At 22.1% G+C, this 12115-nt stretch overlaps 3 protein-coding genes across 3 annotated transcripts; all 3 read left to right on the top strand.

Annotated features, from left to right (window-relative positions):
* Nucleotides 1–2147: 2147 nt before the first annotated feature.
* DICPUDRAFT_57498 (uncharacterized protein) lies at nucleotides 2148–2888 on the top strand (the record flags this gene model as incomplete). Its single annotated transcript, XM_003291656.1, has 1 exon — nucleotides 2148–2888. The coding sequence occupies exon 1, from the start codon at nucleotides 2244–2246 to the stop codon at nucleotides 2886–2888; it is 645 nt and encodes a 214-aa protein (XP_003291704.1). The 5' UTR covers nucleotides 2148–2243.
* A 955-nt stretch (nucleotides 2889–3843) lies between these two features.
* On the top strand, nucleotides 3844–8372 carry DICPUDRAFT_156322 (uncharacterized protein; the record flags this gene model as incomplete). Its single annotated transcript, XM_003291655.1, has 3 exons — nucleotides 3844–5138; nucleotides 5203–5322; nucleotides 5396–8372. The coding sequence occupies 3 exons, from the start codon at nucleotides 3844–3846 to the stop codon at nucleotides 8370–8372; spliced, it is 4392 nt and encodes a 1463-aa protein (XP_003291703.1).
* A 220-nt stretch (nucleotides 8373–8592) lies between these two features.
* Nucleotides 8593–9157, top strand: DICPUDRAFT_156321 (uncharacterized protein; the record flags this gene model as incomplete). Its single annotated transcript, XM_003291654.1, has 2 exons — nucleotides 8593–8763; nucleotides 8834–9157. 2 exons carry the CDS (start codon nucleotides 8593–8595, stop codon nucleotides 9155–9157), a joined length of 495 nt encoding a protein of 164 aa, XP_003291702.1.
* Between the last annotated feature and the right edge of the window lie 2958 nt (nucleotides 9158–12115).

The raw sequence follows: 12115 nt of genomic DNA, 5'->3' as shown, positions 1-12115 counted from the left end.
ACTTTTTTTTTTTTTTTTCTTTTAAAAATCGAAAAAAAAAAAATATATTTTTAATTTTGATTGTTAATTTAAAAAAAAAAAAAAAAAAACATTTTTCGGAAACTGTTTAATTAAGTTTATTTATAAATTTTAGAGAAAAAAAAAAAAAGGTTAACACCCTTTGGAAAGCAAAGAAAATTGATTTTAAATATCATCAAAATAACTATTTATTATTTTTGTGATAGTTTTATAAAATAATAATTGTTTTGTTTTATTTTATTTTATTTTGTGTATATTATTGTTTTTTATTTATCTTTATTTTGTTTTGTTTTGTTTGTTATTTTAATGGTGAAATTAATTTGTTGACAAATTTGGAATTTTGTTCCTAACCACCAAATTTCTTTTAGCGTCAAAATACATAATGATTTAGATATTTTCTATACTTTGATTAGTTAATACTGATATTAACTATTAAAAAAATAATATTTCGTTTGGTGTTTATTTTATACAAATTGATTATTTAGAGTTTGTTAAAATAATAATATTTTTTTATTTATTTGAATATATAAAAATTAAAATTAGAAATATAAAGATATAAAGCTCTAGTTAAAATTGCTCAGAGATAAACCACTTTATAAATTTGATTTTCAAACTAAACTTTTAAAATTAAAAATTTAATTTTTTCCCCCCAATTTCAAATTTTTTTTAATTTTATTTTTTAATATTTTAATATTATTTATTAATTTATTTATTTTAAAAAAGTGAGCAATAAAAAAAAAAAAAATAAAAAAAAATAAAAATTTCATTGAGATTTTAAATTTTAAAAACTTTTATTAATTGTTGATAACCCCTTTGTTTTCCATTATAATAAGAATCCTAAATACTGTTCAATTGAGGATAAATTGCAATTCAATCATCAGGCAATTTAGAAATATTTCCTTTTTTTTTTTTTTTTTTTGAACATTCTATAAACTTTTTTGATTTTACCTCTGCACTCCAGTATTAACATTCTCTCATCCAAAAAAATTTGAGAGATTTTTTATTATAAAGAGTCTATTAAGTGGATGTCCATATGTAATTTGCATCAATTGAACTTATCACATTTTGTTTATTGTTTAAAATATTTCTTCCTATATTACGAGAATCATATTCTATTTTATTTTGAAACAAAACTTTTGGTATTATAAAAAGCTCATTTGGATTATTTACTATCATTCCACCAGTAATTATTTTTACTTTCTAAAAAAGTTTTATTGACCAAAAGCTATCTGGTAAATAAAGAAACAAAGAGTTAATAATATAAGCTTTTTTTATAATTATATTTATATTTTTTTCATATTTTTTAAATTTATATTAAAACTAACTCTTTCGAAATTTCTATTATTGTGTAATTTATTTTAACTGTCACATAATGTATATATACATTAAAAAAAACAAATAACTCGAGTTTAAAAAAAAAAAATTTTTAAAATAATAAAAAAAAAAACGATAATGGTTGGCTTAATAACACATTTATAATAAAAATAAAATTAAAAATATTAAAATTTTTTAAAGAAATAATAATGATAAACTAAGTGAACAAAAAAACCTCTTGGTTTTTTGGTTCAGAAAAACACCTAAAAAAAAAAAAAATTTATATTTATTTGTTGTTTTATGTATTTCAAAATTCAAATGAAATAAAATAAAAAATAAAAAATTAAAAATTAAAAACCAAAACAAAAAAAATAAAATATTATAAAATAATTTATAAAATAAAAATTTGTGTAATTATATTTTCGTAAATAATCATTTTTTTGTTTAAAGTAATTATAATAATTTTTATTTTTGTTTTATTGTAAAAAAAAAGGATTATTTTATATAACCTATAAATAAGAACACACCACTTTCCTTTTTCAGATTTTAAGTTATTATTTTATAATAATTATTGTATTCATTTATGTTTCATAAAAAAAAAAAACTTTAATTATAATAAAAAAATAATTATCCCGAAACAGTAACGGGTTTTACTGATTTTCATACTTTCATCCATGCAAAATAAATTTTTAACCAGTTTTTTTATTTTTTTTTTTTGTTTTTTTTAATTTATTTTTTTTAAATATAAACCATAACTACCCCCACTTTTTTTTTTTTTTTTTTTTTTTTTTATACATTAACTTTCATTTTAAATCACACAACACATCATTATTTCCTTATAAATAAATATTTGTGTATAATAATAATAATACAATAATAAAAATAATAATAATCATATAAATAAAAAAAAAATGAGATTAAATTATATAATTTTTTTAGTTGTAGTTTTTTCAACATTAACTAGTGGTCTCAAGATCTTTGAAAACGGTTATGGTGAAGATATATACTCAAGCTCAACTTATGGTGACTCTATTGTTAATATCGTTACAAATAATTGTAATGCTGGAATGGAAAGTTGTATCGAAACTCAAGTTATTAATGATAATGGTTTCTATGCATTCTCAAATAACAATTCATTCAACTCAAATGATTATAGATATATAGAATTCTCAATGAAAATCTCTTATGATAGCTCAGTAATCACCAAAAAACCAACCATCTATGCTGCTGTCGAAACTGTTTCAATTCCAACCCGTGTTTATTTAAACGATACAATTTATGTTAGTTTTTCAGATGGCGAAAAAGCCAGCTATGTAGATCTTACTCAATGGTCATTTGTTAGAATTAAAATGACCGATCTCAGTGTTCACGAAAAGACCTTCAACAACTTTAAACTTGCTTCAGATACTAGAAATGTTACCATCTACTTTGGTCAAGCTTCTTTCTTTGGTGACTCAACAAGTTTATACCCAATTGGTACCAACAGTGGTTTTTCATTATCACCAAAAGTATTCTTATCAACATTATTACTTTTAGTAGCACTTTTCTTTTTTTAATTAGATAAAATCAAATCAAATCAAATCAAATAATAATCACAGTGTAAAAATAGAAATAATATTTATTTATAATAATGTACTTTAATAATAAATAATAATAATATTTATTTAGTAATTTAATTATATTTCTTTTTTTTTAGATGTTCATTATTTATTTTTTATAAAATAAATAAATAAACATCCAAAAGGATTTAAATTTTAACCATTATGTTTATTTCTTTTTAATTTTATTTTTTTTTATTTTTTTATTTTATTTTTTTTTAACTTTTTTTTATATTTTTTTTTAATTTTTAATTGATATATTCATTCATTAATCCTTTTAAATAAACTATATTTATAAATATATATTGTGTATATACTTTTTTTTTTTTTTTTTCTAATTTTTTAAAAAAAATATTTGTTTTTTTTTTTTTTCCAAATTTTTAAATTTTTAAATTTTTTAATTTTTTAATTTTTTTTTCCCCCCCAAAGCCGATTTAACAAATTTTTAACCTTTTTTTTTATAAGACCACATTATTTTTTTTATTTAAAAAAAAACAAAATAGATAAATGGAACCCCTCTTTTTTTTTTTTTTTTTTTAAAAAAAAAAAAAAAAGATGGGAGGGTTAAAAAAAAAAAAAAAAAATAAAAATTTTAAAGATTAAAAAATTTCTTTTTTTTTTTTTTTTTGGGGGGTTAAAGGTTCCCTTAATTTAAAAAAACTCTTTTAAATTTTTTTTTTAAAAGGGCCTAAAAATAAAAAAAAAAAAAAAAACTAAAATAGAATAAAATAAATAAATAAATAAATAGATAAATAAACAAATAAATAATATTATTTTTCAAAATAAATCGATTTATTTTGAAAAAAATAATTTTCCAAAATTTTTTTTTTTCATATAAATACAAATCCTTTTTTTTTTTTTTTTTTTTTCTCTTTACAAATAATATATAAATTACTCTTCTCAACAATATAAAATGCAAACTAGAAGATCAGCTCAGAAAAAAAATGAAGAGCAATTACCTAATGAGGAATCAAAGCATTCAAATGTTGTGGCAAAGGGACAAAGAGGTAATAAAATAAATTCAACAAATAAATCTGATAATAGTAATAAAAGGAAACCGGTCAGCAAAACTCCAACAAAACCAACAAAACCAACAAAATCAAAAAAAACAGCTATATTGTCAAAATCTAAAATAAAATTAAAAAGTCGAAGATCAACTGAAGAGGAAGATAGCGATTATGAAGATAGTGATTATGAAGAAGAAGGTTATGAATATAGCAGCCATGATGAAGAGGAGGATGAAAAGAATGATATCAATAAAAAAAAATTACAATCACAACCACCCATCGGTTCAATTACCACAACAGAGACTAGATCAGGAAGAAGAATTATTAACACAGTTAAGCATATTATCGAGGATGTGAAAGAAGTTAAATTAAGAGTAAAAGAGAGTCAAATTAACAGTAACATAAATAATACAGTCAATAAGATTAATTCAAAAAATAATATTAAACAAGAAAAGAATGAGGATAAGATAGAGATTGAACCAATTCAATCAAAAGGTGCAGCTAGACAATCAAAATTAGAAACTGAGGAGCAGTTAAGAAAAGGAAAAAGAAAAAAAGAAGAGAAGGAGGAAGAAAAGAGGCTCCACGAGTCTAATAAAGAAATTGAAAAAGAAAAAGAAGAAAAGGTAAATGAAATTGAAAAAGATACACCAATGCTACAATCAATTGATGTAGTTAATAGTAGACCAAAACGTACAATTGTACCACCAACTCAAATTTATCCAGTCGAGAAAATTTCAGCAGCTAATAGTAGAAGAAACACTCCAATTAAAATTAAATCACCATCCACAATTCCACCAATAATTGGTATACCTACACCAAATGCACCATCAACATCATCCACCACTTTATCATCAACACCATCAACACCAACAGCAGCATCATCATCATCATCATCATTTGTGCATTACGACGGCCACTTAAATGATTTAATCAATGGTGTAGAAAATGGTTATATTCACATTGACTCTACAGAAAGATGTCCACATTTAGGTTACTTAAATTATAATATAATCAACGAAAAGTTATTTAATGCAAGTTTATGGAGTTGTGAAGACTGTAAATTTAATCATAATTTATTTTTATGTTTAACATGCGGTAAAATTTGTTGTGCTACTTTTAAATATAAGCATATTTCAGGGCATTATAAAACATCGCACCATCCATTGGTATTCGGTATTAGGGATAAATTTTGTTATTGGTAAGTATAATCATTATTCAATTATTAATAAAATAACATATTAATATTTTTTTTTGTTTTATAGTTACCTTTGTAAAAAGTTTGTCGAAAACGATAATGCCACTGGTGAATTGGAGACTCTTAGAGGTGTTGCATATGACACATCATTCAATTTTTTAAAATCAAGATTTAATAACGAAGAAAAGTAATTGTTTTTTATTTATTTTTTAAATTTATCATTTTTACTATTACAAATAGTTAATAATTTTTTATTTTAGAATTACACAGGATGATATCGAAGAAACAGAGGCAACATATTACGAATTAATTTTAAAAAGATATTTATTTAATATTTGGAAAGATACAGCAACAAAACCCAAATGGAAAGATTCAGAAGAGTATTTAGAACGTTTAAAAGAACTTTATGAATTTATTGCAAATCATGGTCCAGAATCAAAATCAAAAACATTTCTACAAAATACAATTGATGAAATTGTTGACAAATTGAATGATATTATAGAAAAAAGGGGTCAATTACCACAAAGTACAGATATTCCAGAGGAGCCACACTTACCACAAGAGTCATTACAAGAAACTATTGAAAAAACTCCAGAGGACAATTTTAAAGTTATTAGTTTATTGATTGATCATCACGAAAAACATAGAAGTAGAGAGCAACAGGAAAAAGAAGAATTACAAAAACAACTTCAAGAACAAGAACAAGAACGAAAAGAACAAGAAGAACAGGAACAACGAGAAAAGGAGGAGAAAGAACAATTTTTAAATAAAGATAATAGTCAACAAGAACAAGAGCAACAGCAATTAATTCCAGTGCTTCAAATTAATGAAATAAATGGTTTTATAGATAATGACACTCAACCAATTTTAACACCGCCACAATCACCAAAGTTGTCAATGAACAATGATGTAGATGTATCAGAATATGAAAAGATTATTGGAAAAAGAAATTATTCCTCTAGTTATCTAATGTCCAGGGTTGCATCATCACCAATAAAGAATAATAAGATGATTCCAGGGGTCACTGGTTTAAGAAATTTAGGAAATACTTGTTTTATGAATACAATTCTTCAAGCGTTAAGTAATATTCCAGAGTTTAGATCCTTTTTTTTCCAATTAGATGTAGGTTCAAAATCACCACCAAATGTTGGCAGGGTACTTTTTCCACCATTAAATGGCGAAAATGATAATAATAATTGTATAAATAATAATAATAGTAGTAATAGTAATAATAATAACATTAATAATAATAATAATAATGTTAATAATAATAATAACAGTAAAAATCAATTTAAATATCCTTATCCAATTGATGAGCCACAGCAACATCATAATCAACCCAAGGTTAGACAATGCACACTTGAATGTTTACAGCTATTACAAAAAACAAAGTTTTCAGGTTTTGATGATCTTTCCTTTACTTTACAACTTCATTATCTTTTTAGATTACTCTGGTCTGGTAAATGGAGCGTTGTAACACCATCAAGTCTTTTAGAGGCAGTTTGGAGAAATATTCCCAAATTTAAAAATTATCAACAACAAGATGCCCAAGAATTTCTCTCTTACTTATTGGATGCTGTTACTAACGAATTAAACCCAAATAGAAAAGCTTCAAGGCAATCAACACAAACAACCTCATCTATCAGTAATTCTCAATCACAATCAATTGCTTCTTCACCAACTTTAGGCAGCACTTTAAGATCGGGTAGAACAAGAAGGGCTGCTGCTTCTATTGCAATTTCAAAAGCTGATAAAATATTAAGTGATTTAGTGGTACCACCACAATCAAAGAATGTTTCTCCATTGAAGCGTAGCTCTGCAGAGTTTGAACAAAATGAAACTACAAAGAAGAGGAGACATTCAGTTGATGATAAACAGAATTCTAGCGTGCAAAAACAAGATAATGATAGTCAAGAAAAAATAACTACAACAAATGCTAATTCAAATACTAGTTCACCAATAAATGATCAATCACCACAAAAAATTGAATCTGCTTCAACCTCAAATACATCAACTCCATCAGCCCAATCTATTGATATTGTATCAAAGATATTTCAAGGAAAGTTAAAGAGTGAAATTATTTGTTTAAATTGTAATAATAATGTATCAAGAATTGAATCATTTTTAGAATTAACTTTAGATGTCCCAATTTTCAAAAAACCAAAAAGAGTTTCAAAAAAAAACCCAGCCAAACCAAAACCAAAAGCTTCTAAAAGTAAAGGTAAAGGTAAAAAAAAAGAACAAGAGATAACCAATGAAACAGATCAAGAAATTAATAAAGAAAATGAAATAAATGATAATAATAAGGGTCAAGAAATTAAATCAATAATAGCAGAAGAACCAGTTGAAACTTCGTTGACCATTATAAAAAGTGACAATGAAAGAAATAACAATAATATTAATAATAATAATAATATTAATAATATTAATAATAATAATAATAATAATAATGGCAGTAATACCCAAGAAAATGTAACATTAAATCCTAATGAAGAAAATTTTTGCACTTTGGAGGATTGTATAAAATTTTTAACAAAACAAGAGACCTTAGAGGGCAAGATTTATCAATGTGATTCTTGTAAAAGTAAACAGGATGCAAAGAAACAATTTTCAATCGATTCATTACCAAATGTTCTCTGTATTGTTTTAAAGCGATTTTCATGGACAAATTCAAGCTGTTCAAAGATTACCACAAAAGTTAAATTTCCTTTTGAATTAGACTTAAAACCATTCATGTCAAATAGTAACAATATTAATAATAATAATAATAATAATAATAATAATAATAATAATAATAATAATAATAATAATAATAATAATAATAATAATAATAATAATAATAATAATAATAATAATAATCAAAGTGATGTTGGAAGCAGTTCAAGTACTGATTCTAATCCATCTACAAGTATTCCTCAATTCGATATACCTTCATCAGAAATTAATGGTACTAATAATAATATTAATAATAATAATAATAATAGTAATAATGAATATACCTATGAACTATTAAATGTTATAAATCACCATGGTTCAGGTTTATTTTCAGGACATTATACTGCCTATTGTTTTAATGATCTTCAAGAGATTTGGGTTCATTATAATGATAGCAGAGCTAGAATTGTTCAACCAGATGAAGTAATTGAAGAATCTCAATCGAATGCTTATATTTTATTTTATCAAAAGAAAGAAATGGATAACGATACATCCAGCAATTTAAATTTTAATAACGAATAAAATATAGCATTGTTTTTTTTTTTTATTAAACATTTTTCTTATTAAATTAAATATCTTTTTTTATTTTTTTTTGTTATTTTATGTAATGTGTGTATATTTATATTTTTTTTTAATTTTTTTTTTTTAATTTTTTTTTTTAATTTTTTTAATTTTTTTTTAATTTTTAATTTTTTTATTATTTTTCATTGATCAATTACATATTTCATTTAAAGGAAATAAAATGTCAAATGGTAATGATGAACAATGGAAAGGAGATGTGGTATTGCAAACATCACTAGGTGATATAGGGTTAGAATTGTATTTTGATCATGCACCAAAAGCTTGTAAAAATTTCTATGATTTGGCTAAAAGAGGTTATTATAATAATACAATTTTTCATAGATTAATTAAAGTAATTATAGTATTTATAATAAATGGTATTCATTATAGGTATTAATAGTTTTTATTTATTTTTTTTATAGGATTTTATGATTCAAGGTGGTGATCCTACAGGAACAGGCAGAGGTGGGGAATCAATCTATGGTAAAAAATTTGAAGATGAAATTACTAAAGAATTAAAACATACAGGCGCAGGTATTTTATCAATGGCAAACTCTGGTGTTAACACCAATGGTAGTCAATTTTTTATTACTTTTGGACCAGCTCCTTGGTTAGATGGCAAATATACTATTTTTGGTAGAGTCAATACCGGTATGAAGATAGTTCAAAAAATGAATGCACTTCAAACTGGCGCAAATGATAGACCAGTTAGCGAAATTAGAGTTATAAGTGCCATTACAAATTAAATAAATAGATGAAAATAGTCAAATTTATGTTGATAAAATATTATTTTTTCAATCTGGAGGAACAAGTAGTGTCATAAAGAAATATCGAACAACCCACTTTTAATGATATATATAATAAGTTTTAAAATACAAAATTAAATAATAAAGTTAATATTAAAATATTAGCTAAATTGTAAAACAAAATAAAATTAATAAATTATTTGTTACAAATATTTAAAATATATATAGTTTATGGTATTTAAATAAAATTAAAAGTTTTTTGTTTTAAGTGCTGACTACCTTGAGCAATTGTTATGATTGTTTACAAATTATTCTTTTTTGATTATTATTATTATTATTGCTTGATGTTGGTAGGTTTACTGGAAGTTCTATCTTATTAATATACCAAATTTTTTTTTGTAACTTTTTGGTTTTGTAATTTTTACTTTGTATCCTATGATAATGAAACATTTTACTTTTGTGTCCTATCAATAAATTATTTAGTATATTTTTTATAATTTAATTGTTTAATTAATATTAAGATATCAAATATTTTGGTATTGTTGATTTTAAATAAAGTTAGGACAACTAAAAACACTTTCATTAGATTAATCTAATACAAAGATCAGCAAATTTTAAAAGCTCAATTCAATAAAGTAAACACTGATATTGGGTGGATGAAACTGATTTCATGTTTGTAGGATCCAGATTAATTCAAATCAATTTCCAATAGTAAAAGGCTTTGATGTTGGGTCATTTATATCCACTGACATAATCATTGAGAAAGAAATTTTTTTTTTTTTTTTTTTTTTTTTTTTTAAATTTTTTTTTTTATCGTATTATGAACATCGAAATTCTTACTTTATTCGTTTTTCACTATATTTTATAAAATGAATTATAATAAAATAATATAAATGTAAAAATGATACAAAAGCGCTCATTGTAATTAAAAAATAAAAAAATGTTTAAAAAATTTTAAAGAAATTTAAAAAAAAATTAAATTGTAATTAAATTTTTTTTTTTTTTTTTTTTTTTTTTTTTTTTAACCATTTTTTCCTCCCGCAATCCAACCAATTTCATTATCATATAATGAACTACCAAATTCTTACTTTATCCTTTTCTACAAAACATTATAAAATGAATTATAATAAAATAATATAAATGGAAAAATGATTTATTTAAAAGGAGATGTGTTTGGTTTATTTGAAAATTATAAAATTTTGAAAAAAAAAAAACTCCCCTGTTTCAAATGATTACCAATTTTGATTGTAGCAGATCTACATTTATTTTTGCAATACAAATTTTACTTTTTTTGGAATTGATGTTTAAATAAATTAGGAAATAGTTATAGATTAATTAATTAATTAATTTTAAATTAAAATTTTTTTTTTTTTTTTCATTTTTATTAAAAAAACTAAAAAGTATTTAAAGAAAATAATTTCATAAAATTTATTTTTTTCATTATAGACATTCAGGCAAATTCAAGTGGGTTTGATCATTCAAGTTTTATTGTAATATAACACACATCACACTTCACTTCACTCTATTATCAATATGGTGGTTAATTATGTATTCTGCGTGGTGGGATACATAATTAACCACAAATATATAAAAAAAATTCACACACTACACTTCACTTCACTCTATTATCAAAATCATAATATACCAATTTTCAAAATAGTATAAATACCAATTAATTTTTCATTTTATTTTCAGATATTGAGTGTAGTACTACTTATAAGTATTACTTTTGTGTTTATTATTGAATGGTATAGAAATTAAAATCGATTGAAATTAAATTGTATAAATATCCCAGTAGGGGAATATTACCTGATTTAATTTTTTTATTATATCATTTATATATATATGTGGTGTTTGGTGTTATCTATTGCTATAATTGTGCATTTCAAATTTGTGCAGTCTTGGTTGGCTCTTGCAATATCAAAATTTTTTTTTAAAAAAGATTTTGGCAAAAAAAAATTTTTTTAAAAAAATTTAATTAAATATTATTATTAAAGGTAATTAATAAATGTATTATTAATAATATGTAGGAATCTGTAAAATCTAAAACTCCCAGTGATAATGATTATAAAAAAAAAGTGGATAAAAAAATAAATAAAAAAATGGTTAAAAAAATTTTAGGGTGGGTAAAGAAAAGTTATTTTTTGATGACAATAATTAAAGGAAAATGAAGATTTAGAAAAAAGTTAATGATTGGTTTGTTTTTAATGATACTTTTAACACTATATAACATATATTTGTGAAAGTCTATTAAATACAAAAATGAAAGGTAATTTAAAAAAAAAAACCCATAAATTTGTTTTATAATAATTAAATTTTTATTAATTTTTTTTTTAAAAATATTGTAAAATATGATGCAAGTGATACATAAACCCTTATTTTGGTTAAAAAGTGTTTGGGTGGTTTTTTTTAATTTTTAAAAGTAATATAAATTTTTTTTTAATCTCTTACTTTTTCCATTTCTTCGACATTTTATTAACATCATAATGGTCAAAAAAATTTAAATAGCCAAGAGACAGTTTCTTAGATTTAAAAGTGAATTTAAAAAAATAAATTTATTTAAAATAAAAAAAATATAAATACCAAATTATTTTTAATAAAACATTCTTTCATTCATATATATATTTTAATATAATTAAGCTAAATAATAATAAAAAGTAATTATTAAATATATTAAAAAAAAAAAAAAAAAATTAATTAATTAATCTTTCATTTATTTATTTAAAATGAAAAGTGTCAGAAGTAATGTACATAGGTATGTTATTCTTTTTTTTTTATTATATTTTACAAAAAAAATTCTAATTTTTTTCTTTTTTCTTTTTTTTTATCTATTTATTTATTTATTAAAATGAAAAGAGCTTGGAAATTGGACTATAAGTATGCTATTCTTGTTTTTTATTTAAATATTTTACAGAAAATTTTCTAATTTTTTTCTTTTTAATCAGAACCAAATGAAAC

Source organism: Dictyostelium purpureum (assembly GCF_000190715.1).
Source record: "Dictyostelium purpureum unplaced genomic scaffold DICPUscaffold_292, whole genome shotgun sequence".
In the NCBI taxonomy this organism is placed as follows: Eukaryota; Evosea; class Eumycetozoa; order Dictyosteliales; family Dictyosteliaceae; genus Dictyostelium; species Dictyostelium purpureum.
This window is presented reverse-complemented; position numbering and strand designations above follow the sequence as displayed.